Source organism: Balaenoptera musculus, chromosome 4 (assembly GCF_009873245.2).
Source record: "Balaenoptera musculus isolate JJ_BM4_2016_0621 chromosome 4, mBalMus1.pri.v3, whole genome shotgun sequence".
Classification (NCBI taxonomy): Eukaryota; Metazoa; Chordata; class Mammalia; order Artiodactyla; family Balaenopteridae; genus Balaenoptera; species Balaenoptera musculus.
The window spans coordinates 141,437,131-141,462,409 of NC_045788.1; the positions used below are offsets into that span (position 1 = coordinate 141,437,131).

A 25,279-nucleotide genomic window follows, 5' to 3' on the forward strand; every position below is an offset into this window, starting at 1 on the left:
AGACCCTCGCCCAGCGGTCAGCCAGGGGCCAGCAGTATGAATGGTCCATCCCGTCACTTCTTAAGGCTCTGGGCAGGCTCCCGGGAAGCCTGAGGGGTGTCTCACATTAAGAGGCTTTGGAATCTGTGAAGGGAACAGAGCTCCGGCCTTGGGGGCGTCAGAAGGCAGCACCTGCTGGTTGTCACCTGGTGGACGCTGTGCTCAGGAGAGGGAGGTCCTGGGGCAGAAGGGCCGGGCCCTACGGGACAGGAAGTAATGGAGGGGTCCAGGCTGGGGAGGGGGACGGCAGGAGAACGCTGAGACAAGTACGAATGAAGGTCAAAGGTAAGATGAGGCATTTTCAGAAGAAAAGCAGCAGCGTCAGGCTGGGGCCCAGAGCTCATGCGACTCTTGCTTGTGGCCATGTTAGCTGCTTCGACGTTTGGAAACCACAGCTCTCGACATCCTGTCCGGTGACATTCATGTAAGAATGATTTGAAAACTGAATCTTCAGAAGTGTTAACAAAACGCTCTCTTAAAGCCAGTTCTCTTCAGATCTCATGGCTTCCATTTGGTACTTCAGCAAATACATTTTAAAAATAACTTCATTTGCTGGCAAAGAAAGATAAATTCCACTCCCCCCCCCTTTCCTTAGGACTTACGAATTACTCTTTAAAGATGAAAATTAGGATTTTTAAAAGTCTCACTTACGGCAGATTCCTGTCTGTTGTATTCACTTCTAAAGGTGAGAGCCAAACTTCCAACACCCAGCGTCATGCTGGGGACACGGGAGGGGAGAGTAGCTTCTGTTTGGTGGGAGCAGCCGTTTCTCAGCTCATCCCACATCCTCAGCTGCTGTCCAACCTGCGTGGCACGTGGCCGTCCTGGAGCCACAGATGGCAACCTGGAGACAACTGAGCTCCCAGCCTGGTTCCCTGGAACGCCAGTTGATCTCACCCATTCCCTGGAGGAAGAAGGGACCCACCACAGAGCCCACGGTCACAGCAGTGGGCTGGAGGAAGTTGGAGACCAGATATAACTGCACTGGTCTCCACAGACCCTCTGTGTTTCTGTTCTTCATGGCATGGAGGAGGCAGGGCTGGAGAAAGGGGATCCTTAGTAGGATGCCCATGGCTCCCACTGTGTCCCTGGGCTGAGATGATGCACCCAGAAGAGCATCGGGCCACAGAGATGCCCAGTGGGTCTGTGGGTGAGGGAGTGAGCGTGGCTGGCGGGGCCGTGCCCGTCCGTCTCCACAGTACACATAGGATGCCCCGCCTCCACTGTGGTCAGAGAGAACCACTTCCCATCGCTTGGCCGAGGAGGCTCAGGGCGCAGACCCCCTCCTCTTTGAGCCGCCTGAGCCCAGGGGGCCTGCAGTGGTCCTCCCAATCAGCGTCATAGTCGTGCAACCCCCAGGAACTGGTTCTGATGTAGTGGCCACACCCCAGACTGAAGATTCTTGGCCTCTGGGGCCTTTGGGGCGGTTGGTGTAGCCTCGGCTACACACAGGATTGTTCATACGCCCACCTTATAAAACCCTGCAAAACCAGAGGTGTGCGTGAGACCTCGTGGCTGCGTGTAGGAGTGTCCATGTGTATCTCCATTGGTTTGGTCCACAGGCGCCTGTTACGAATGTGCTATCCCAGAGAGGCCCCACGCTTGCCTCTCCCTTTCCACGCTGAGTGTTTTCTTCGTGCAGTTCCCTCCTCTGAGTTCTGGTGCTGTTCTGGACCTCCTGTCCCTGCCTGGCTTGGTGTCCCTACTGGTCCAGTGAGAAGATGCTGGGGGGCGCGTCCTCTCTCCCCTCCCCAGGCCCTGGAAGAGGAGGAGGAAGAGGTGCAGGAGGGATCGGGCTGACGCGTCCTCTTGCTGGCCTTGCAGGGAGACTGGCATGAAGGGCGAGGTCCTCATCAACGGCCTCCCGCGGGACCTACGCTGCTTCCGGAAGGTGTCCTGTTACATCATGCAGGACGACATGCTGCTGCCACACCTGACCGTGCAGGAGGCCATGATGGTGAGCGTCCTGGGGCCTGCAGTCCCTCACCTGGCCGCCCCCCCACTCCTCGCATGAGACAGCGCGGCGCCCAGCACCCTTCCCTCACACGGAGTCCTGGCACCGGGTGTGCTATTTGGACAGCTTTGCCCAAGGCAACCCCTCAAGGCCCTGGGTTCTGTAGACCCTGGATGACGAAATCGAGGTCAGGTTTCTGAGAAGGTTATTAACCTGGCTGATGTGAGGGACCGTTTCCAGGGTGACCACAGTCCTGTGTCCCAGCTGAGGCTCTTCCCTTCTCATCAGTGTTCTGTGGCTTTGGGCCCAAGTTCCAGGCAGTCTGGTGCCTGGGTTAGGGCCCCGAGGGGCTCGTCCTCTGACTCACCTGCCCGCCAGGTGGGGGTGAAACCAGAGTTTGCTGCACACCGGTTGGGTCCCAGGCCTTCACCTTCACAGCCCGGCACAGTCATCAGACGTGTAATCCTGCAAAAGCACACGAGCAAGGGCGCCTCCGAGAGTTTAGCAGTTAGTCCGGGCGTCCTGTACAGTGTGGTCCAGGATGGCCTGGCCCAGCTGTGCTCTTTGGACAGACCGTGACCCAGCCAAGTGCCAGGGGGACAGGGGCCACACTGACCCACCGTGGGCCACGGGAGCCACTAGAGAGCCTCCCAGCCAGAGGAGATGGGAAGGTCAGGGGGCCGCCCTTGTCCGTCACGGAGCGTGTGCGCCCGGGGCTGCCTGCTGTTCTGCTGCCTCGTCCACGGCACGAGGCGGTGCCTGACCTCTGGGCCTCTCCTGGCACGTTTGGGACCTTCCCAGCTGGTCTGCCTTGTACTTGGGCAGTAGATGGGCATTCCTCTTGGGCTACTACGAGCGAAGTGTTGCCCTGCGCTCTTGACTCGGATGGGGCAAGGCTTCCTCTCTGGGGGGTCGCATCTTGTCCGAAGGGCAATTCCAGGAGATCCTTAGCTGAGCAAAGAGAAGCAGGGAAGGTGTCAGGTACGTGATCTGCCCTCTAACGGGCTCCCCCAGCAGCCATGAGCGCCGGGCACCCTGACCACGTAGCTTCTCTGGCCTCCAAGTGGGCATACTGATGGGGGCACAGGGAGCTCAGGAGACATTTGAAAATAGGGTGGTAAAGTTAGGAAATACAAGATTTCTACCGACCCTGTGGATTCCTTAATTGCTACTTCACCTTCATCTGGGGTGACCAGAGTTTGGCTTGTCAGAGTTACTGCATGAAGTCCTTGGTTACTTGTTTGAGAAACTTCACTTTGATTTCCAGCTCAATCACTGCTTTCTTTTGCAAACAAGATTGGTGACTCCTGCTGTCACCTCCATCCTCCCCCAACCTGTCACCAGGCTCTGCTGTGAAATCCATTTATTTTTCAGAGTTAAAATCAATTAGATTTTGATTTTGAGAATTTCACGATTCCTTTGATAAATACAGTTAACCTGAGTTAATGAGAAAGGGTACCTTTCACTCTGCAGCGTCCCGTCCCACGTGTAGGGATATTGGCCACCAGCCATTGGGGGTACATTTCCATGTGCTGCTTCTGACCCGCCACCACCAGGCAAGCCAAGATGTGACACTTGGTATCACATGGCTGGCGGTTGGCCCTGTCTGACTCTGGGACCGTGGCCCTTTGGCCCCTCGCCCCTGCATCTTAGTCTCTCATGGAGCCTCGGGACAACCTCACTAGCTCACCGGGTGGGCAGATTCTAACCTCACCACTGTGCTGATGAGGAAGCCAGGGTCCTTGCTTCCCAAGGTCACAGGCGTTGGCAGAGAAGAACCAAGGCTGATGCTGGGCACGGTGATGGTTACTCAGGGTTTCACCAAGCAGGGTCAGAGGCCCCATGGTGTGCTAGCAGGCAGGATCTCAAACAAAACAAGACAACACAAAACAAAACAACAGCAACAACAAAACTGGAGTTCTTATATGTACCACTTGCCAATTTCTGTGGCATAAATACTCCGCTATGAATAATTATAAGCTATCAGTGGTTTAGCAGGTGGCTTCTGAAATTCCTGAATATGGACCAGTCGGCTTCAAGCCCTCGATGCCTGGGGATTCCTCATCTCTCAATTGCCCACATCTAACTTCCCTCGGGGCACAGCACAGAATGCCCTGAGGTAACAGGGTGCATCCCAGGCTTCACTGCTCTCCTGGACCTACCTCAGTTAACCAAGGAAGCTTGGAAGCCCAGACCTCAGAGGATTTCCTCCGTCATCTGGCGGCTCAGCCCCTGGGGCACTGGGCCTGTGGTCGCTGAGTGAGTTTGTCCTGTTGCCAGCCACCTGTTCTGATTCCACACTGTTGCCTTCATCCCCTGCAGGTGTCTGCACATCTGAAACTCCAGGAGAAGGACAAAGGCAGAAGGGAGATGGTAAGTGTGTTTGCTTAGGCCACAGGTGGTCCAGAATTGCATGAAATCCACTCAGCGCACACGCGTGAAGGGGCCTTTGGGGGCTGGTTGAGTTTGTGGCTTGGCCCCGGCTGTCCTCGTGTGGGTGACGGTGGCATCGCGGTGTGCGCCTGGGCTGGCACACACCCGGAGTGACCACGCCGCCAGAGGCTCTCAGACGCAGACACACGGACGCAGGGAGGATGTGCAGGACACCGGCCTGAGGACCCAGCCTCAGGGTTAGACCCAGTGTTCTGCCCTTTCAGTGTTTAATACACGTTGTGCTCCATTGTTTCTTGGTTTTTTTTTTTTTATACAACACCAACAATGAAGATGCTTAATCATTCATTTAAAAATAACCAGAGTCCACCCCGACACATTTGCAAGAAGAAACTGTGTTCTTACGTGTTATTAACCAGCCTTTTAAAAATAACACAGACAAGTTTCTGGGATGATGGAGATCTCCTAATCCTTTTCATTGCTTGTTTCTGCTTCCCTAAAACCCCAGGGAGCACGAGGGTGTTGGGTAAGCGGACCCCGCAGGGAGCGCCGGAAGCCCCGACTTAGTGGGGAGGCCTGGTTTATATTTACACATCCCTTCACGTTTACGCGTCGTCTAAGGGAAACTCAACTCAACCCTAACCCTGTACTTCTCTGCAGAGGGCTCTGCCGCTGGACTGAACGAGGCCGGGAGCATCCCGCAGGGCACCTGCGCACGCTTCCCACCGGAAGCTCCCAGCTCGGCTGGGCTGACCCCTCCTCCCGGTCCTCAGCGGGGTCTGCTCCCCCCAGAGCCCATCAGCGGGACTGTGTGACTGTCTAAGCAGAGGTCTGCTGCTGAGGGCACGCCCTGACTCATTTCCCTCCAGCCCCTGTGTGTGCCTAGGTCCTGGTTGTTTACTTCTCGAGGAAACACAGTAGAATGGAATGTTCCAGCAGGTGGTAGAATGTTGCGCACCTCCCTCATTTCCCAGAAAAGCAGCCTCAACCCTCAAGAACCCCCAGCGAGGAGCCTTCCTCAGTTCTCCCAAGGCCGGAACATTGTTCTTTCTGATTAATTTTAAAACAAAACCAGCCTTCAGGGCGTCACTCTTGAGAACCCGGGACCAGAGGCCGGCACAGGGTGGAAACGGGAGGAGCTTACCTTGACCTCCACCTCCAGCATCCTTCCGGTGGGGCTGAGGGCAGGTGGGGGTGTGGTCTTCGTTCTGCACCTTCCGCCTGGGTTCCCGGGGACCGCTGGAGACGTGTTGTCCTGGGAAGGCCAGCGGACGGTCCACGCGAGGGAAAGTGTGCCTGAAAGATGGCCTTTTCTGGGCGACCGCGCTGACCTGCCTTCCGGGGAAGAGGCAGTGGAGCTGGGTTAGGGAGAGGCCAAGCAGGATTCAAACCCAGATCTGTCTGACCCGCCTGCTTCCCGGCCCGTGGAACCGCTATCCCCTGACTCTTCCCGTCACCAAAGCCACATTTTGTCTTGACCGTGCGAGTAACTCAAGAGCTGCGGTGGAAATTTTCTTCCTTGTGAGTTTCTTCTCCTTTTGGATGACCTCATCTCCCCAGAGAAGCCGCCGGACTGGGGTCCCCCCACTGCCGCCAGGAGCTGGGACGATGGCCCAGTGAATGCTGGCAGGGCCTCCGTGGCAGGCTGTCCCCCGAGAGGTGAAGCTGGAGTTGGAGGCAGGGAGGGCCGCTGCCCTGGGAAGATGCCGGGATGGACCCTGAACACTGAACACTGCGGCGGAAACCCACGCCCCAGCCTGCACCGAAGTCCACTGACCTTCCTGCTCCCCACGTCGATACCGCATCGATGACCGGGAGCAGCCGGGGAGGGCTCAGTGCGCAGCGGGCTGTTTATATCTTGGTGCCCAGGGTGGCATCGGCAGGGCCGCTGAGGGAGGTGGGGGCAGCTTTAAGCGGTTTCCTCGGCTTGCTGCTGAATCAGAGACCTTCTTTGCCTGTTTACAAGTGTGAAAGGGGCTTCACCCCTTCTTTCCGAGAGGCCCGGCCTGCGTGATTGTGCCTACAGGAGCTGTGTACACTAGTAACAGTGTCACTAATAGCTGCCTTCGAGTAAATGCTTACTGTGTGCCAAGCATCTTATCCGCTGCGCTGAGTCCCCTACTTACAAACGAGTTCTGTTCCGAGAGCATGTTCGTAAGTCCAATCTGTTCATAAGTCCGACAAAGTTAGCCTAGGGACCCAACTAACATGATCGGCTCTATGGTACTGTACTGTAATAGGTTTATAATACTTTTCACAGAAATAATACATAAAAAACAAACACACACAAAAAATAAAACATTTTAAATATCACAGTACAGTACCTTGAAAAGTACCGTAGTACAGTATAACAGCTGGCACACAGGGGCACGTTCGCATCTTTGAAAGTTCGCAACTTGAAGGTTCATATGTAGGGGACTTACTGTATTACATCAAACCATCAGGGAGGCCCTCCCCTTTGTGCTGGTCAGACACCTGGTCACTCGTCCACCTATGTGTTCACTGATCCACACTTTCTGCAGTGCTTATCCAACATCTTCCCTGACCTGGGCCCTGAGCGGGGCTTACAAGTGAAGGGACTTGACAGGTGACCGGCAGGGGGCAGGACCAGGACTCCAGCCCGGGACGGGCTGGCCCCAGCACTGCCTCTCAGCCTCCTGGGCTCACGCTTGCCGAGCGTCTGCCGCCTTGGCCAAGGGCAGGCGTGTGAGTGGGCTTGGGGAGGCAGCTGGGGGTTCCACGTGGGCCCTGTAGGCGGCTAGGTGGGCAGGTGATCCCTGACGCCACTCTGACTCCACTGTCCCCCAGGTCAAGGAGATCCTGACGGCCCTGGGCCTGCTGTCTTGCACCAACACGCGGACCGGCAGCCTCTCGGGCGGCCAGAGGAAGCGCCTGGCCATCGCGCTGGAGCTGGTGAACAACCCTCCGGTCATGTTCTTCGATGAGCCCACCAGGTAAGCAGGAGCCATGGAGGCAGGACCCCTGCCCTCCCTGCCGGCAGGAGGGGATACCTCCTGAATCCCCTCCCCTCCCTGCGCAGACCCAGCCGGGACACTCTGAACGCGGGGTCTGGCTGGGGACCGCAGGCGTCTCACGGTGCCCCTTGCCTTGCAGCGGCCTGGACAGCACCTCCTGCTTCCAGGTGGTCTCCCTGATGAAGGGGCTGGCCCAGGGGGGGCGGTCCATCATCTGCACCATCCACCAGCCCAGCGCCAAGCTCTTTGAGCTGTTCGACCAGGTACGTAGGCCTTGCTGTGATCAGCCCAAGTGAAACCAAATCCCGGTACTCACGTCTTCCCCTTAGTTCATTGGGGTGTCTTCATTTCTGAGTGGCTTTAAGTGTTATGTTTCTTAAGATTTTGGCTCCATAAGCAGCTCAGGTGGCAGGACCAGAGGGGGTAGGAAGAGTTGGCCAGTATCCTCTCTGGGGTTGGTGTCCGGCTACGGGGTCTTGGGCGAGTCACTGACATTACTGAGGCTTCCTTCCCCACCCCCTGGTGACAGTGGGGGAGTACTTGCCATACAGAATTAGATAGCAGGTTGTGATATTTGGACAATATCATCTCTTTTATAAATCTTAGGTTTTGATATTATCATGAGCAAAAGAAATGTCCCAAGGAATGAAATGTGTATAGCTCCAAAGTCTTTCCTAAGCAGGTGGTTAGCATGAAGGGAAAAAAGCAACATAATAATAATTCCTGGTCATCTGATATCTTCTGTCTTCCCTGACTTATCATGGATTTCCCTTTGAACTTTGAGACCTTGGGAGGTAACATAAAGCTCTCCTGAGAGAGAAATTGATGGATTGATGGATGGGTGAACGAATGGCTGGATGAATGTATGGGTGGTTGGGTGGATGGATGGATGGATGGATGGATTGAGAGTTTCTCTTGCTTTACAGAGGAAGGCGGAGTTGATGTTTCCCTTCTCCTTACTCTTTTCCAGCTTTATGTCCTCAGTCAAGGACAGTGTGTGTACCGGGGAAAAGTCTCAAATCTTGTACCATATTTGAGGGATTTAGGTCTGAATTGCCCAACCTACCACAACCCGGCCGATTTTGGTAAGTAGAGCCTTGACCAGCCGGAAAGAAAAGAAAGGGGGTCTTTTTTATTCTTGGTGGGTTTCTGCTTTTACCTGAAGCCTCCAAATCAAGAATTACTTGAATATTCCACAGATAGCTCAAGTGCCATACTGAGGTAGAACTTTTAGGACCAAGTCAAATGAGGTTTTGTTTCCTCCAGATAAAATACCTGGGAACTACAACAAGGGATCTATTGTTAGGAGAAATATTTCCTCATACTTTACTCTGTGATGTTTCTAGTCTAAAGGAAGTTATTTCTGAAAAGAAATAACCTTAGAAAAAAACCCTTTTGATTAACGGAGACGTTAAAATGCTGATTTAAATTTTGACCAAACCCAACAAAAAAATGTGGCCCTGGGAGTCCAGACACCAGGCTAATGGTCCGAGTTACTCCTCCTGACTCGGAGGTCCTGAGGCTGGCGCTTCCGTGCTTTGCAGCTTGTGATTTATGGGCTCCACCTCCGGTGCCCCCGGGGCTCCTGCTCTGGCCTCCCCTCTTGGCCCAGGCCCTCCAGAGCACTGACACCGACGTCTGAAATCACTTTCCCACCGGATCTGCCCATTGTGCGGCACACACATTTACCTGCAAATGACAGCCTTTTCAAGTCCCGTACCTCCGTCTTCCTCCTGTCAGATCTGCCCTTCCTCACCCTGCTCTCCAAGCGGGAGACCTTGCACCCCCCTTGCCTTCTCTTTCTCTCGAGCTCATATTTACTAGACCACCAAGTGCTCAAACACCCCGACCCAGTCTTGTTCTCTCCCTTTGCCACTGTATCCGGGGTCCCTTCCTGGCCATCGCATCCTGCTTTCCTGGCACTGCTATAACAAAGCACCACGAACTGGGTGGCCTAAAACAAGAGAAATTCATTTGATCATGGCTCTGGAGGTCAGAAGTCAAGGTGTCTACACGGCGAGGCTCCCTCCTAAGGCTCCGGGGGAGGGTCCTTTCTTGCCTCTTCCAGCTTCTGGAGGCTCCAGCATTCCTTGGCTTGTGGCTGCACCCCTCCAGTCTCTGCCCCTTGTCTTCCCACGGCTCTTTTTCTGTGTGTCTCTGTGTGTCTCTGTGTGTCCTCTCCTCTTATTATAAGGGCACCAGTCTTTGGATTCAGGGCCCATCCTAAATCCAGGATAATTTCATCTCAAGATCCATAACCATAAAATTACATCTGCAAAGAACCTTCTCCAAATAAGGCCACGTTCTGAGGTTCCAGGTGGACATGAATTTTGGGGGAACACCCTTCAACCCACCACAATTCTCCGCCTTGGTCTCCTGGTCACCAGCCTTTCTCACTCAGTTGTTTTACGCTCAAGCATCCAGACCCCGCATTCTCTACATGTCATCTCCCAAATAGTGTTCCACAAGACGCTGTTGCTGGGAAATGCTTCTCTCTTAAAAGAAGGGGGCTCTGACGAAGCAGAACCAGAGTGCCGTGAGCTGGAAGGACATGAGGGCCCGGGGAGAGGGGGAGGAGGCTTGAGCATCTTTAAAGGCGGGGATGGATCAGGTTGGTAGCTTCCTAGTCGTTCAGGAGCGAGGACGGTCGGGGACAGGTGCTGCTGAACAGGGAAGGGCAGTGAGGTCCGTGGCCTGCGAAGAGGTGTGAACCTGGAGAGAAGGATGACGGGAGAAGGAACAGGGCACGTGGGGCTGCAAGGGGGGCCCAAGAAGGGGAAGGTGTGCCCTTCTGGTGGCTTCTAGCTCCTCAGTTATCACACCTGAGGAGAGGGGGAGAGATGAGGAGAGAGTGGCCCTTTGGAGGGTGGTGGGTGTGAGTGACCAGCAGAATGGTCAGTGCTGGCTCTTTTGGTGTCATCGATCATGACGTTCTGGTGAGGACAACCTCTCCTGGTGTGTGACCCGATGGAGGACGGCTTAGCCATCACCCTGGCTCAGGAAACAGATGGCTGGTTTTGCCAGAGGGGGGCGTCCCTGGGGGCTTTGCATTAGCAAGAATCTTATTCAGGTGAGGGGCTGGGACCCACACCAGGAGGGACAGGATGGGGGAGAGGAGAGGGCAGGTGGGAGGACAGCAGGAGCAGCGGTCGCCAGGGGGCGTGTGGAGCCAGGAGAGAAGGAGCAGCGTGGGGCCTTGGACAGTTTGGGGTGCAGAGGTGTGACACCGGGGCCAAGGAGGGAAGGCGGAGGAGATGGTCCCTGGGGATCTGAGAGGTGGGGCCCGTGGTCCATGATCTCTACGTCCCCAGGATGCCGAGCGCACCTCCCTCAGGACCCCCGGCACTTCTCCTTGGTCCCAGAGAGCTGCCACGGTGCCCATCACTCACCCCCGCCCTGGGAACTGCCTTCCCAGCAGGAATCCTGCTCCCTTCTGCTCTCCTCCCAGCTCCAACCCTGGTGCTTGAATGCCCGTGGCCGGCACTCAGTACATATTGGACAAATGAATAAGTTAACAGATGCAGGAGCTCATGACTTCCCGGGCTCTCCGACATCACAATCCAGATTTGCATTTTCAGGCTCCTGACGTGATAAATGGCCTTGCTGGGCGTTTAGAGCCAAAAGAACATTGGTCACTAAATGGTTTTTATCATATCATTAGCATCATCACACAGCATCTACATAATCAGTTAAAAATATTCCTGCTAGATGAATGATTTTGCTGTAAAGCAAAGAGGCCCACCGTTCACGTGAGCGATGCCTAGGGTGACCTTGTCTGTGTCTCATGGTGCAGTCATGGAAGTCGCGTCCGGTGAATATGGCGATCAGAACGGCCGCCTGGTGAGAGCCGTCCGGGAGGGCATGTGTGACTCTGAGTACAGGAGAGAGCCCGGAGGTGATGGCGAGGTGAACCCTTTTCTTTGGCACCGGCCCTCTGAAGAGGTAAAGCAGGCAAAACGATTGAAGGGGTGGAGAAAGGTAATGCAAAGCCCCAGCCCCCAGCAGCACTGCACGCCCCCTCGTGCGCCCGCTGCGTGAGAACTTTTCTTAGCCGAGAGGGGAGGCGTCCCAGGGCTGGGGTCTCACCCCTCCTCCCTCCTTGGTGTGTCCTCAGGACTCCACTTCCATGGAAGGCTGTCACAGCTTCTCTGCCAGCTGCCTCACCCAGTTCTGCATCCTCTTCAAAAGGACTTTTCTCAGCATCATGAGGGATTCGGTAAGGCGGTCTGCAGTACTCTCCGTGGCAAAGGAAGCTGTAGGGTCATTTTCAAACACTCCCCAGATGCCAGTGGCTGGGACAGTAAATACTTATGTCTGGTTCGTGTAACGTGTTGTGGGTCATGGCCTTGCCCCACGAGTCTTCTCTTCCTGGGACCCAGAATGGAGGACCGGCTCCTTTCTGGAACATGGCAGAGGGAAAGTGCAGGAGAAACCAAATTGCAGCCCTTACAGCTCTGGCTCCTGGAGGGAAACGGTCACTGGTGCTCACATGCCGTTGGCCAAGGCTGACATCGGGAAGTGTGTTCCTCCCTCCAGAAAGCTCCGCCTGACACAGGGCATGGCGGGTTGTGCAGACACTTACAGGAAGGAGTTGGTGAAGGACTGGGAACCATGACGATATCCACCCTTTCGAGGGGATGATATGACAACCTGTGTAGGGGGCTGAGTGCCCAGGGCCCTCTGGGACCCAGTTCGAAAGACGTAGGGGCTGGTGGCCACCAGGTGGAGCTCTGCACGGGTGGGCCTGTCATGTATCCATTCTTTGCCCCCTTCACCACCATCGTTGTCCCTTTTCCTCCCCTCTGAAGGTACACTGCCCTCCCTGGTTTGCCACTTTTGAAGGGGATTTCACAAAGGATAGCAATTCCTACTGTTTTAACAGCAGTAAAATGCTTCCATGCGTATGTGTGTGTGCGTGCTCACGCGAGCTGGTTTAGGGTCGGGGGATTGTTTCGTTGGGGGAAGGGGCAGGACAGAGCTTGTGCTCCGCCTTGGCCGCCGCCTCGGGGGACCTTGGCCGCCTTGTTCTTTCACCGCCCACCTCCGAGCTTCCGCACACCTGAGTGTGAACCGCATCTGCCCCCAGGTCCTGACGCACCTGCGGATCACCTCCCACATTGGCATCGGCCTCCTCATTGGGCTGCTCTACTTGGGGATCGGGAACGAGGCCAAGAAGGTCCTGAGCAACTCCGGCTTCCTTTTCTTCTCCATGCTCTTCCTCATGTTCGCAGCCCTCATGCCCACCGTCCTCACGTGTGAGTGCCTGGCGGACCCCACGCCCACCTCTCCCTCCTTATCTGCCACTGAGGCCATGGCTTGCTTGGCCACGAACACATAGCATCTTATGTTTTTAACTACCGTTTTCTTTGTTGACAGGTGTAGGTATTATTGTATTTTCTGTTAGACAAGAAAATACATGCCATGTTTAAGCCAAAGAAATGAACCACTAGGAAGACTTGTAAGCCTGGTGGAAGGCTGATGAGATATTTCTAAAAGGTTTTCTAATCAGGATCCCCTTAAACGCTACTGCGTGAGCATTACCTCGTTCAGTTAAGACAACCCTGGTGCGGCCAAGTTTGTGAATGGGTAAAGCTATTCTAGGTGGATTTCCATGCAATTCTAGACTATTTGCAAAGTAGGCTGCCCTTGGCCACTTCAGGGAGACAGTGTAGAAAGCTGTTGCTTCACCAGCTCTCCAGCCTAAACACCCCCTCCTGGCAATGCCTCCTCCTTAAATTGCCCTGAATTTCCAAGAGCAGCTTGCGAGGTCTTGTCCAGGAAGGGAATCACGAGTTACAGTTGCTCAGTGAAAATAAGGGCAAAACCGTAGATATTTGCACCCGTCACTACAGCGATGCTCCCCACTTGGATTCTCCCCTTCATGACGCTTCCGTTCTAGAAACGATGGGCAGTTTTTCCAGACGGGTAAATCATTTCACACCTTTGCATTCAAACTTCAGGTGCTTTTAGTACTGCATGGTCCACAGGGAGGTGTAGGACAGGTTGGGGCTACAGAGGGCTCGGCAGGAGACCACCTGTTTGAGGTGGTGATCCCACTGCGATGTCTGCCTGACCCTTTCCGTTTTCCCGCCCCCTAGTTCCCCTGGAGATGGGAGTGTTTCTTCGAGAACACCTGAATTACTGGTACAGCCTGAAGGCCTACTACCTGGCCAAGACCATGGCCGACGTGCCCTTCCAGGTATGTGAGTGGCAGTGGCAGGATATGAAGAGGGGCGGGGGTTCTCCAGTACCCCAAGTGGGGGAGAGGGAGGTATGGCTTGCAGGAGAGGGTGACAGGCCCTGTGTTTCCAGATCATGTTCCCCGTGGCCTACTGCAGCATCGTGTACTGGATGACGTCCCAGCCGTCCGACGCCGTGCGCTTCGTTCTCTTCGCGGCCCTGGGCACCATGACCTCGCTGGTGGCGCAGTCTCTGGGCCTGCTGATCGGAGCCGCCTCCACGTCCCTGCAGGTACCAGCCGAGGACGCACCCCAGGACAGGCCTCGCTTCTCCACCCTGGCCCGTGCGACCAGGGCTGTGGCTCTGGTGGGGCTCAGCACCCGCTCCTTGTGACCCTCCTCCTGATTCTGCCCTAAGTTCCTAGACTGGCTTCAGTAGGTCGATTGACCCCCCAGGGAAGGGATCGAGTGGTCCTGGCTGCTCAGGATGGGCAGATTGACAGCAGCAGGTGCCCTTGTGTGGAGCCTGGGGCACACCCGGTGCTGGTCCCAGTGCTTTCTGAACGTCAGCTCATCGAGTCCAAGCACACCCGTGAGTTATGTGCAATGCTCCCCATTTCACAGATGGGGAGACTGAGGCCCAGAGGGGCAACGTGATTTTGTCAGAGTCGCACAGCCGGCGCAGAGGCCAAGCTCTCAATGCCTACGTTTTGTTGCCTCTGCGGGATCCACTCAGCTGTCGCCTAGACGCCCCCCTTTGCACCCCATGCTCCCACCCTCCTGAGCCCCTCCTGGTGTCCCTTCTGGATGCCTGGTACCACCCACCCGCAACCTGCCAAACCCGCTGTGTTTGCAGTTTCTGCACCTCTGGGGCTTCCTGGTGCTCAGGCCAGTCCGACCCTTAGAAAACAAAGCCAGAACCCTGGGGAGTCAGCACCACCGTGGCCTTCTGACGCCCCCCTCCCCGGCGTGTGATGGACTCCTTCCTGTGTTCAGAGCCTCTGGGCGGTACCCTCATCTGTGGATGGGAATAGCAATGGCATCCACCCCACAGCCGACAGCCGTAGAAAGTGCTCAGCCCACGCCAGCTGCAGTCAGCACCCAGGGAATCGCGCTCCCGACCCTTCCTCCCTGGAACACGCTGACGTCAGGTCCTGGGGTGCTCTGCCTCCCTCCCAACCAAGCGCCCTCACAACCATGTCCAGCATCGTGCTACCCCTGCTCTGTGGGGTTTCTACTCTTTTTTACCTTCTGTCCCCTCTTCTGGGCCCAGCTGGGCCTCTGGGCACAAACCCCAGCCCCTCCCTGTGCCAGAGACCAGCCAGCTCGCTCCCCAAACAGGGTGCTTCTCTGCGCCGTCCTGGCCCTGGTGTGACCCATCCTGAAATCTCTGACCCTTTCCCAGCTGCTGGCGACTGTCCAGAAACATGGGCTGTGGCCTCTGGGCCACCTGAGGAGGAGGAGGTGGATGGGAGTAAGTCCCCTTTGTGTCCCCTCTCAGGTGGCAACCTTCGTGGGCCCCGTCACAGCCATCCCCGTCCTCCTCTTCTCAGGATTCTTCGTCAGCTTCGACACAATCCCCACCTACCTGCAGTGGATGTCCTACATTTCCTACGTCAGGTAACGTGTGGGGGCCCCTTACGACTCAGGGACTTTAGGACGACAGAGGGAAGGGACTTGGGGACGTGCAGAGGCTCACAAAAGCCCCTTGTTCGCTGTCAGCTAGATGACGGCGTGTTTCTTGGATCATGAACCCAAAGAGTATCGGTGCCTTTTGGTTTTTTTCCTAGTTGTGCATGCCTCACACACATACACACTCGTGGCTCCGTGTCCTGCATGCTTTGGAGAGCTGCCTTGCATATTTCCACCTTTTAAGAACTTCATTCCTCTCTGGGATAAACACTGCTTATAACAAGGTTCTGAACTCTTAAAACCTTAAAAAGCAATCCATTGGAAAACAGGTCACGTTTCAAGCATCCTAATATTCTTGAACAAGACGGTTCTGGTGCCTCAGCACTTAGGCGATCAGCTTTCACGCTCTCGGCTCAGAGGTGCTTCGGCACGTTGGCCCTTGGCAGGCGGGGGCCGGTCTTTAGAGCTTTTCTCCCCAGCCGCAGCCATTCCACGTGACAGCCAGGGTCCCCAGTTGTGAACAAGCTTGTCTTTTCTAGAATGTCAATTCAGACCCAGGTATATTGTCCCGGAGAACAAAATCAAAACAAAGCACTTGTACAGAGTTTCAGCCATCGGTGCACTTTCCAAGACCAAGAAATCAGAAACCCGTGTCTTTCTTCTCAGAATTAGCGTTTTTGTTCTGATGATGCAGGGCTGGAACAGAATGAAAGGTGATGCAGAAATGTTTTATTTAAATGCTCCCCAGTCCTTGGAAAGCTATCGGACCCTTTATTATATTTAACTGTTAAAAAAAAAGTATGATATCAGAAGTAATCAAAGCACTTTTCCATTCGTAAAACCCTTGAACAATACCTACTCTTGGTTCAATTTGTTTTTTTGGTGTTTTTTTTTTGTGGAGACTTTGGAGGAAACAAAATTGGAAAACACGTCATCAAGCCGTTGAATGGATTTATCTTAGGAAGCGGTGGAGCGGTTAGGAAGTGTTCCAGGGAGAAAGATCTCCGGGGACGGAGGGGAGCCAGGCTGAGGATGGGGGGATGGTGGTGGCACCTTACCCTCCGCAGACGTGGGCAGAGGCAGGGGTGAGGGTTCCTGAGCCCTCCTCACGCTGGCACTTCCCTCCTCAGGTATGGGTTTGAAGGGGTCATCCTCTCCATCTATGGCCTCGACCGGGAAGACCTACACTGTGACATCGATGACACGTGCCACTTCCAGAAGTCGGAGGCCATTCTCAGAGAGCTGGACGTGGAGAACGCCAAGCTCTACCTGGACTTCATCGTCCTGGGGATTTTCTTCATCTCCCTGCGTCTCATTGCCTACTTTGTGCTGAGATACAAAATCCGGGCAGAGAGGTAAAGCACTGGAAAGCCAGAGAGAGGAAAATTGGACACAGTGGCCAAGGGCCACTTGCAGAACCTGTGGCAAGCCCGGGCCCGAGGACACAGACACTCCTGGGACCCAACCCCTGGGACCACGTTTGGTTGTTGGGCGTCCAGTGCTGGACATCGCCGCCCTGCTGGGTTGGGCCTTCTCTCCATTACCCTTTCTAGCTGTAACTAAGAAGAAGATGTAGAAAGGTTTTTTTTCCCACGTGCAGGATTTTAGAATACCACCCCTCAGGCAGAATTTAAAACTGCAACAAAGCTGGTGACGAGGGGGTTCCTCGGCAAAATTCTTCCTTCTGACCAGGGAGCTCTGGTCCTGGACGGGGGATTCAGGCAGCTTCCTGGGGATCCCTGTGCAGTCAGACGTCCAGGGGCAGAAAGGCGAAGCCAGGAGCCGATTCCATTCTGTGACTGGTGTTTTCGTAGTTTCACCTTTCTACGGTTTGTCTCTTTTTCCAATGAGGTCATTTTCCAAGCCAAAAGTTGATAAATTTCATTCATTTCCAGAAGCTGTACCTTTTTAGTACTTGGTGAAGAAAATTATTCAGGGTAAATATACTTTGTTTAGAGATGAGAGGGGTTTGACTTGATCGCTGAGCTGGTCTCATTTACAGACAGAACTTGGGAAAGACGCAGATGCCGGCTCCAGGTTGAAGGATGACCTTGGAACCGTATGCACTAAGCCGTGTGGAAGTCTTTTAAAGTTACACAGAAAGTTGTAAGGTGAAATTGGCCATCTCTTTCAAAGTCTTTTATTTTCCCCATGCTTCTTACTTTAAGCAAAATATATTGGTTTTTTTCCTTCGTAATTTTCCAAGCACCTTAATTTTGCCTAAAAAAAAATTCTGGAAAATCAATCCTGTTGATTTTTTACAAACATTTCTCTTCCCTGACATATCACATCAACTACCTCCACTGAACCTGGGGAAGCTGGGCTTAGAGAAACTCCAGGTGTGAACGTTGTGGTATCTGCAGGTGTAGCCCGCAAAAGATGCACCAACTGCACAGGAGGAAAGATGCTGAGATTTCCTGAGAATCCAAGGCCTTTGCCAGAAACTGGCGAAGACTTAGTGTGGCCGAGGCATCTGGAGCTCCATCAGATCATGCACTGAGAGCCGTGGGAGATTCCATCTCCCACATCTGGTTTCCATGGCATCTCAGCGGCACCTTCACCTTCTCAGCGCCGGGCTAGCATAGTCTTTCCAGACCAGAAACTCCTTTCCAGTGATGCAGTCACATAAGTAAAATCCCTCTAGCACAGGAGCAGTGGGCATATCTGCAGGGTAAACGGCCTTTGAATTCATGGCGGGCGCCCGTGTGCTTGTTGGCGGCAGTATGACCCCAGGGTGGAAGGGGACTCTGGCCAAAGAAGGTCCTCGGAAGGAAAACGGAATCGCTTTCCCCTTCTAGAATGCCGTGAACCTGGAATCAGGGTCTCCTAATGAAAGACTGTATTTTTTGTGGACAGATTCATTCATCTCCCCGAGCCTCAGTTTCCCCACCTGTAAAGAACAGCACGAAATCGTCCTCAAGGTCATGTTCAGCTCTGAAAGGTTCTGAGATTCCTAGGTTGTGTTCCAGAACTTTTATTTCCTATTTAAGAGAATGAGGAAGGTGCAAATTTTACTCACACGTGGATTTGATTTGCAAGTGCTTAGGGGCCTCTTTTTCACCCTTAGATCCCTTTTAGTAAACACAATTGAGGTATTTTAAATGTAAATTTACGTTTACCTGTTTTACACCAATGTGGCGTTGCCTTCCAGATTAAGTTACTTAACCAGGGTCAAACTTAGCCTTTATAAAAAGTCTTTATTCAGTTTCAAGATAGACTTGCCTGTACGAATGTCACACGTAGGAAGACACACATGGGAACAGCCTGGTGAAATAGAGAGTTGGGAAGAGGAAAGGTCCTGGACCATGCCTCAGAATTACATCAGCTGAGGCCAGTGTTGAAAGATTTTTCCCTCCAGGTGAGTCCTTCCGGTCGTGGGTCTGTGAGCCCAGGAAGGACATGCACACGGGTATTTTTTAAAGGATGCCGCCTGGAGTGCAGGGAGTACACTGAGGTCACCACCGCAGGATAATCTGATTAGGAGGACCTGAGGCCGGGTCCAGTGAGGATATCGACCTAGGAAGCTGCCTTCGTCACTCTTCAAGTGTCAGCAATGCCCCTTGCCCCTCGCTCCAGCTTTCTCATCCTAAACCCTTGGCAGCCTAGACCCAGACGCTGCAATTTGGATCTCCAGATGCTTCCCCTCTGCTTTTTGCCGTAGGGAAGATTGATACAACACCTTACTGCACTGGCCCAAGAAAACATGCAAGTACCTTGTTGATTTTATTTTTCTAAGTAGGTGTCGTTAAGAAGTGGGGCGGGGGTGACGTGCCGTCTTTCATACACTGGAATTTAAACCAGGCCGACTTCCCGAATCTACTCCTTTTAAGTAATTTCTGAATGTAATGACTCGGATCTTCCTTTCGTCTCTGATTGCGCTTCTTCGTTTAGAAGGAAGGAGGAAACATTGGATGAACAACGTGCAGCCTTTCCAGTTGTTAGTAGAGATGAAAGTGGAAGTCCAAAGACGATCACTGTTAATGGAACTGGGGAGAGGAAGGGCCTCCGCTGGGTTCTAGTGCCCGCTCCGCGGAGGCGTCAGGGCCTGGGTCTGCTGACCAGCCCTGTCTCGGGGGCCGTGCACCTCTGTCCACGTTCATAGCATTTTGTGCCTCCGTTTCTTCTACCCTTGCTGGGTATCAGCTCAAGAATTAAATGCTTCAAAAGCTCCTGTGTGGGTGACATGAGAAGGAAAGAAATCAGGTAAATATTTTACATAGAAGATGCTGGAAGCATCAGCATCAATCACCTTGTGGGGAGGGGGCCTTCAGAACCAAGAAATAGGACTTAAGCTTTTAGGTAAAAACTCATCCTGGAGACCCACAAAAAGGTCATTTTCCCACCTGAGAAAGGCACTGCCAGGAGGTCAGGGGTGGGCTGGATCCATGGGATAGAAAGCCCTCCGGTGGGTTCACTGAGGAGAGAGCAGCTTGGGCCTCAGTGCCCCGAGCACCCTTCCTTGCCGGGTGGCAAGGGAGCTGGCTGGGTGCCTTACCAACGCCTCTGTTCAATTACTCACTCAGCAGACGTGTGTTGACCCATCCCTGCATGCTTGGTGTGGCCCGGGCACAGGGGCTTGGAGCTCAGACCGGGCTCGCCCTGCAGTGCTGGCAGGCCGTAGGGGATCTTGTTCTACAGACGCAGGGCGCCGAGGCTGGAGAGGGTCCGTGAGATGCCGGGTCCAGGGCCAGGAAAGGGCCCAAGTCTGACCCCAAATTCTCTGGTTTTTGTTTTGCCGTATTGCCTCCTGTTCATAGTGTGCAAATGTACGTGAAAACGCTTTGCAAGGTCTGAAGTGCGGTACTAGGTTAGCTCTGGACTTGCTGTCACCAAACGGACAGCTGAGATGGGGGGTAGCCTGCGCCCCTTTCCTCAATTGCCTGGCGTAGGGGTGTCCCGAGCTGGCCTGGGGGTCTAGCTTCTTACCCCCCTGTCTCAGTGGAGAGGTGCCTTCCTCTGCCCTTGCTCAGCCTTGGCTTCTTAACTCAGCATACCTGTGGGCTGGCTGGGGCCCGAGAGGGGCTGGTGTGTGTGTGTGTGTGTGTGTGTGCATGCGTGCGTGCCTATGAGTGTGTGCATGCACACACGTGTGCACACACACAAGGGCACGTGTCAGCTCGATCCGGGTATGTATCTCATAGTATCATCTGTGGTGTTTCTAAATCCTCCATCGTCCTTTACTGCAAGAAAGAAAGAGAAAATTCCCTCACTTCATGCTTCCCGAGCAGATAAAGTGTAGTCAGAACCCAGTAAGTCTTTCAGCAAATGCCAGCTCAATTAGAATGCGACAAAAACCAAAACAAAACAACCCAGCAGGGCGGAGGGTGGTGCAGCGTGTATGGCTATAAAGTTAGATGCTCTGAAGAAATAAGACTGCTAATAAAATATTTTATATAAAACTTTTTACTTGTGTTCAGTGTTAAATGCTTCAAATTCAAAATAACTGGCTTGAACTGTACCAGGTAAAGGGGATTTTTAGGTTGTATTTGGAATATCTTTGCTGTACGTCTAGCATGGGTTCTGGTTCATTCCTCAGTGTTCTGGTCTAACACCCCATTGTCAATAGTCACCTTTCTCTCTTGGTAACTTTCATGTTTTAGGTTGAACTGTCTTAAAGTTTTGTGTTTTTCCTCCATTTTCCAGCCTCCTCACCTATGTCTTCCCTCTTGTTAATGTCGGCCGGGGCTTTAAGAAATGCCCAGAGCCCAGATGCACGGGCCCCACGTGTGCCTCCCTTGCGATGGTCCCCGGGAACACGGGCCCTGGGCGGGAGGACCTAGGAGCCGGGTGTAGGGTGTTGTCTTAGCTCAGCTCCCCAACTTCGGTGGGTAAAGTACACTGAGCCGCGCTTCCGAGAGCAGCGTGCTTAGGGCCAGGCTGTCATCCCGGCTTGCCTTCCTCCCCAGGGACACAGGGCAGAACGCAGTGCTGGGCCAAGTCCCAGAGTGGACGGCCCCTGCAGTCCCGCCAAGTGACAGGGAGAGAGGGTGCGGGGAGCATCAGAGAGCGCCCTGGGGTGGGGCAAGCTCACGAGGCTTCCTTGGCCTCCGCTCTGCACCCCTCCTGCCCTGCGGACCCCGCCCTTCTTCTGTGCAACTTCCATTAAGGTCGTGGTCCTTCAGGTCCCTGCACTTGGCCTCCGCCTGCCTCAGGGAGATTCCCCGGAGAGAATCATCCTCTGCCAAAGCCAGATGTTCCTGACGTCCCTGTTGGCGCCTCCCTGGGACCAGAAGCAGGAAGAAGTCGGGGAGCCCCGCACCCCCATTGCACAGTCTAATTTTCACACCTGCAGGCTCCGCTCAGCCTGTGCTGAAAATCCAGCCTCCTGGGCAGGAAGTCGGCGTGAAGGTGATGCACTCACGCCCGTCCTTCTGCGGGCCTAGCCTAGGTTTTCTGTTAACTATCGCGTACCCTTCCCTTCTTCTCCCCATCTTTAAGGAAACGAGGGTTTAGCATTAGCTTAATTTTTTATGTTACCTCTGAACAGTCCACTTGGAATCATTCCTCAAACTGACATTCTGTGGCCTGGTCAAGCGGGCCCTGAGGCCAGCCAAGGAAGCCAGGTTTCTACAAATGACTAAAGTGAGCATAGGTCAGGCTCAGAGCCCCTGACCACTTCCCTGTTCTCAAAATAGTCCCTTGGTGTCGAAAAGGAGAAAGTACCCCAGGCACACTGGCCATCACATTCTGTCCAGCCAAGGGGTCATCACTGGTGGGGGCATGGCTTCGGGGCTTTTCCACAATATAATGACCATTGTAAAGCTGAAGGGAAAGGGACAGAAGCACAAAAGTGCCCTTGTGTTGTCACAGGCCGGGTCTGAGCCCTGCTTTGGGAAGGAGGGTGGTGGGTTGTGCGTACACAGCTGGAGGGCCCGGCCCACCGGTTCCCAGGGAGACACCCCAAGCCAGGGACGTGGCCACAGGCACGTGTGTTTCTCCCTGGGGTTCGTGGTTTGACCCAGATGTTGGGAACGGCATGAGCCCAAACCACACAAGCGAAAAATAGCAAAGCTGGAAATGATTACATTCAGCTGAAGTGTTCTCTCAGTGGCGTCGCCCCACCCTCTGCTTGGTGTGTCTGAATAAGCATGAAAGAGAGCCCTGTTGATCACCTGTGGGCGCCTTTGGCCTGTACTTTGCACGTGAATCTAACCGTGGCCCTGATGCTGTGTACAGTTAAATGGTATCTCCTACGTTCACTGATGTTCGGACGTCTGATTCTGGGGAACTTGTAAGCCACCTGCTGGTACCTCTGCAGGACGGGCGTCATCCCTCACCTGCAGCGGGCACCTGAGCTGGGACGGAGATGCTGAGGCTTGGCCGGCAAGCGTCGGAGTGATGAGGTGTGACCCTCCCTGCCGCCTGCTTGGGGGCCAGTTCTCAAGTCCCCCAGGGCATCTCCTGGAAGGAGGGCTCAGGGAGCCCTTGCTGCCAGCACTGGGCGTGGAGTGTTCTTTCATCTCCCCTGCCGTGAGGTGATTGTCCAGCGTCAGCCCCTTCCTTCCATCACAGCCCTGGATCGGCACGGTGGAGCTTTCTAGAAAACGGTGTTTACCCAACAGGGCTTTGCTGAAGCAGAGGAAACAGCAGGTTCATCCATTTCTGGGGGAGAAGTTACCAAACCTACCTCCGCTCTTGGGGCCCCAGCATGTGCTCCCTTGTGCTGGGTGGAATGGATCAGGCCTTGAAGGGAAAGGCTGAAAGTCATGGGTACCTGGGTCAAGGTTAAGGTCCCTATATTCATGGGTTCCTGGACATCCCGGGTGCAACCTGATCTGAAAGGTACCACGGTTGGTTTCTCTGAGAATATGTCAGTGGCCGTGGTAGATACTTTGTTTTTATATCTTTACATGTTTTCACAATTCTGTCATCATGTACCTTGGGGGTCTCTTTTCCACAACCTTTGGGACACGGGTTGTCCAAGCTTCATCATAAATATCTCATTTCAAGTCCTCGGCCAGTGAAAAATGGTAGCCGAAGGTCCTATCATCCAAACTGCTAACAAAATGGACCACCCACCTCACACAAGGAGTTTTCTGTTTCTCTAGTCAAATGCTCCCTGGGGAAGGGGGTGACCAGAAATGAGTTTCTCCATAGAATGTGTATGTTTAAAAAGTTAGCGTGTGTAGCTGACCCCCTTACCCGGGTTTGTTTTTCCTTTGCAGACATAGTGGCTTAATACCTGCTCATAGCTGAATCTGAATCGCTGCCTTTTACTTAATGGTTAGCTATTTAACATTTTTCCTTTGTTCTTCCTTCCAAAGCAAGAGTCAATGCAAATAACATTTTAAATCATCGTGTAAAGATGTGCATATATCTGTATATCTAATATGTAATTATGTAATGTCTGGTTTTTATAATGCTGTGTGTATAACCTTACATTGATTTAGCCACATGACTTTAGGAAATACTGTGCTTGCATGCTGGGAGAGGTGTGCACTGTCCCAGATGAGAATGACATCTATACATACGTGCACATATATGTGTGTGTGTGTGTGTGTGTATATGTATATATATATAAAATAACAGCGGCTCCCTTGGGTACTTGTCTCCTTGGCTGTTTCCCTTGGGTCTATTGGAACATAGACCCAAGCAGACCCTAAGATGTGAGCTTTCTGACTCTACAGACCATGGTCCTGCTTTGTATATTTCTGCAGAGATCTCCTTAGAAAATTTGTACATGCATTTTTTGCAGACTTGAACTTTGTTTTCTGAAATTAGATGCCATTTATGAAAATGTGACATAAATCAAAATAAAGCATCGTTCTTTTCAGATTTCTGTTTCTTTCTCCGTTTTGCTTTCAACAACATCAGCCTGCAGACCAGCCAGGAGAATTGGGCCTGGGGTCTGGCGGAGCCTGTGGGGAATCTTTTCCTTCTTGCACTGCCCTCTCTTTTAATGAAAAGGTTCCTCTGGTACGTGTTACAATGGCTTTGGATGAAATTGGGAAGAAAACTAAGAGTGATGGTGGTGATGTGCAAGCCCCGCTTGTTAGGTGATGTGGTAGCACAGGGTCAGGTGCCTTTTATATGTGGTCTCATTTCACTGCCATCCTTGGGGCCAGCGTGTCACTGCCAGCCCATTTCACAGGCCAGGGAACTGAGGCTCAGAGAGATTAGACAAGTGGCCCGAGGCAAGTGGTGGAGGCAGAATCCAGACGGTGACAGTAGCCAGGGAACCGGCGCTCCGGCCCCTGCTTCGCACTCCCTCATTTGGAAGAAGACACTGAGGAACTGACAGCGAAGAATCCACCGGGTCACAGGAAGTGGCCTGGGGGAGTCTGTGCCCCACACCCAGGGGAAATTTCTCCCAGGCGCTTTGCTTAGGGTAGGGTGATGGGCGAACATCCCCAGGAGTCAGCTTTGGGGGCCTTTGTGCTGTCAGGGCCCCATGTGGGTCAGCACTGGGGTTCAGGCGTCACTCTGGGATTAATCACCTGGTGTGGCCGTAATGGGGTTGGACTAGGTTACCTTTGCAGGTGTGGAGGAAGGTGTGCGTGCAGGGACAGGACAGAGAAACCACACTGAGGACCTGGCGCCCCCGTTCCTTCTCCCTGCCCAGGCTTCTCTGTCCCTGGATGCTGTCGTGTGCTCCCAAACCACCTGCCACCTTCCCCACCAAAATCCCCACTCCTTCCCCACTCCTTCCCAAATGATCTTTATTAGAAATTTTAATTTACAAATGTTCTGCACACTTCTTTGAACAAATAATGCAAAAGTTAGTAATCTCAGCCCCAAACCATCCTTCCCCAAGCCCACCCCCTCGAGGTAACCAGAGCTGACGACCAGACGGCAGGTTCTCACCCAGCCCCTCATCCCACCAAGAAAGACACTCTTCACGCCACGCTTCCCGCCCCTCACCCCAGATTGCCAACAGCGCCCTGGGCCAGAAGATACAGCACTCACGCCTTCGTCAGAATGTTCCAGAATCCGTAGAGCCATGTCCCTTCTGAGCCCTGCTGTGGTTGTTTCTACCATAACAACCATGCTTCAGTAAGTCTGAAAATTTGGAAAACATCCTTATACTTATATCCTTACAACTTACCATTTAAACCACAGAAGCTTTTCTGGAAACTCAAGTGGAAGGAAATCCAAAATGCAAAACAGGC

At 53.5% G+C, this 25,279-nt stretch overlaps 1 protein-coding gene across 4 annotated transcripts in view; it reads left to right on the forward strand.

Moving 5' to 3' along the window:
- The window catches only part of ABCG1 (ATP binding cassette subfamily G member 1), an 82,069-nt gene extending 63,668 nt beyond the window's left edge, over nt 1-18,401 (forward strand). For 3 of the 4 annotated variants that reach the window (XM_036850707.1, XM_036850705.1, XM_036850708.1), the window contains 12 exons: nt 1,864-1,996; nt 4,316-4,366; nt 7,193-7,338; nt 7,499-7,622; nt 8,330-8,444; nt 11,153-11,337; nt 11,474-11,575; nt 12,446-12,614; nt 13,458-13,558; nt 13,672-13,830; nt 15,040-15,158; nt 16,301-18,401. In XM_036850707.1, coding sequence (XP_036706602.1) covers nt 1,864-1,996; nt 4,316-4,366; nt 7,193-7,338; nt 7,499-7,622; nt 8,330-8,444; nt 11,153-11,337; nt 11,474-11,575; nt 12,446-12,614; nt 13,458-13,558; nt 13,672-13,830; nt 15,040-15,158; nt 16,301-16,529 — 1,633 coding nt within the window. In that variant the 3' untranslated portion in view covers nt 16,530-18,401. The remainder of the gene's footprint in view (nt 1-1,863; nt 1,997-4,315; nt 4,367-7,192; nt 7,339-7,498; nt 7,623-8,329; nt 8,445-11,152; nt 11,338-11,473; nt 11,576-12,445; nt 12,615-13,457; nt 13,559-13,671; nt 13,831-15,039; nt 15,159-16,300) is intronic. The other variant, XM_036850706.1, reaches the window with a different exon arrangement.
- The last annotated feature ends 6,878 nt before the right edge of the window (nt 18,402-25,279 follow it).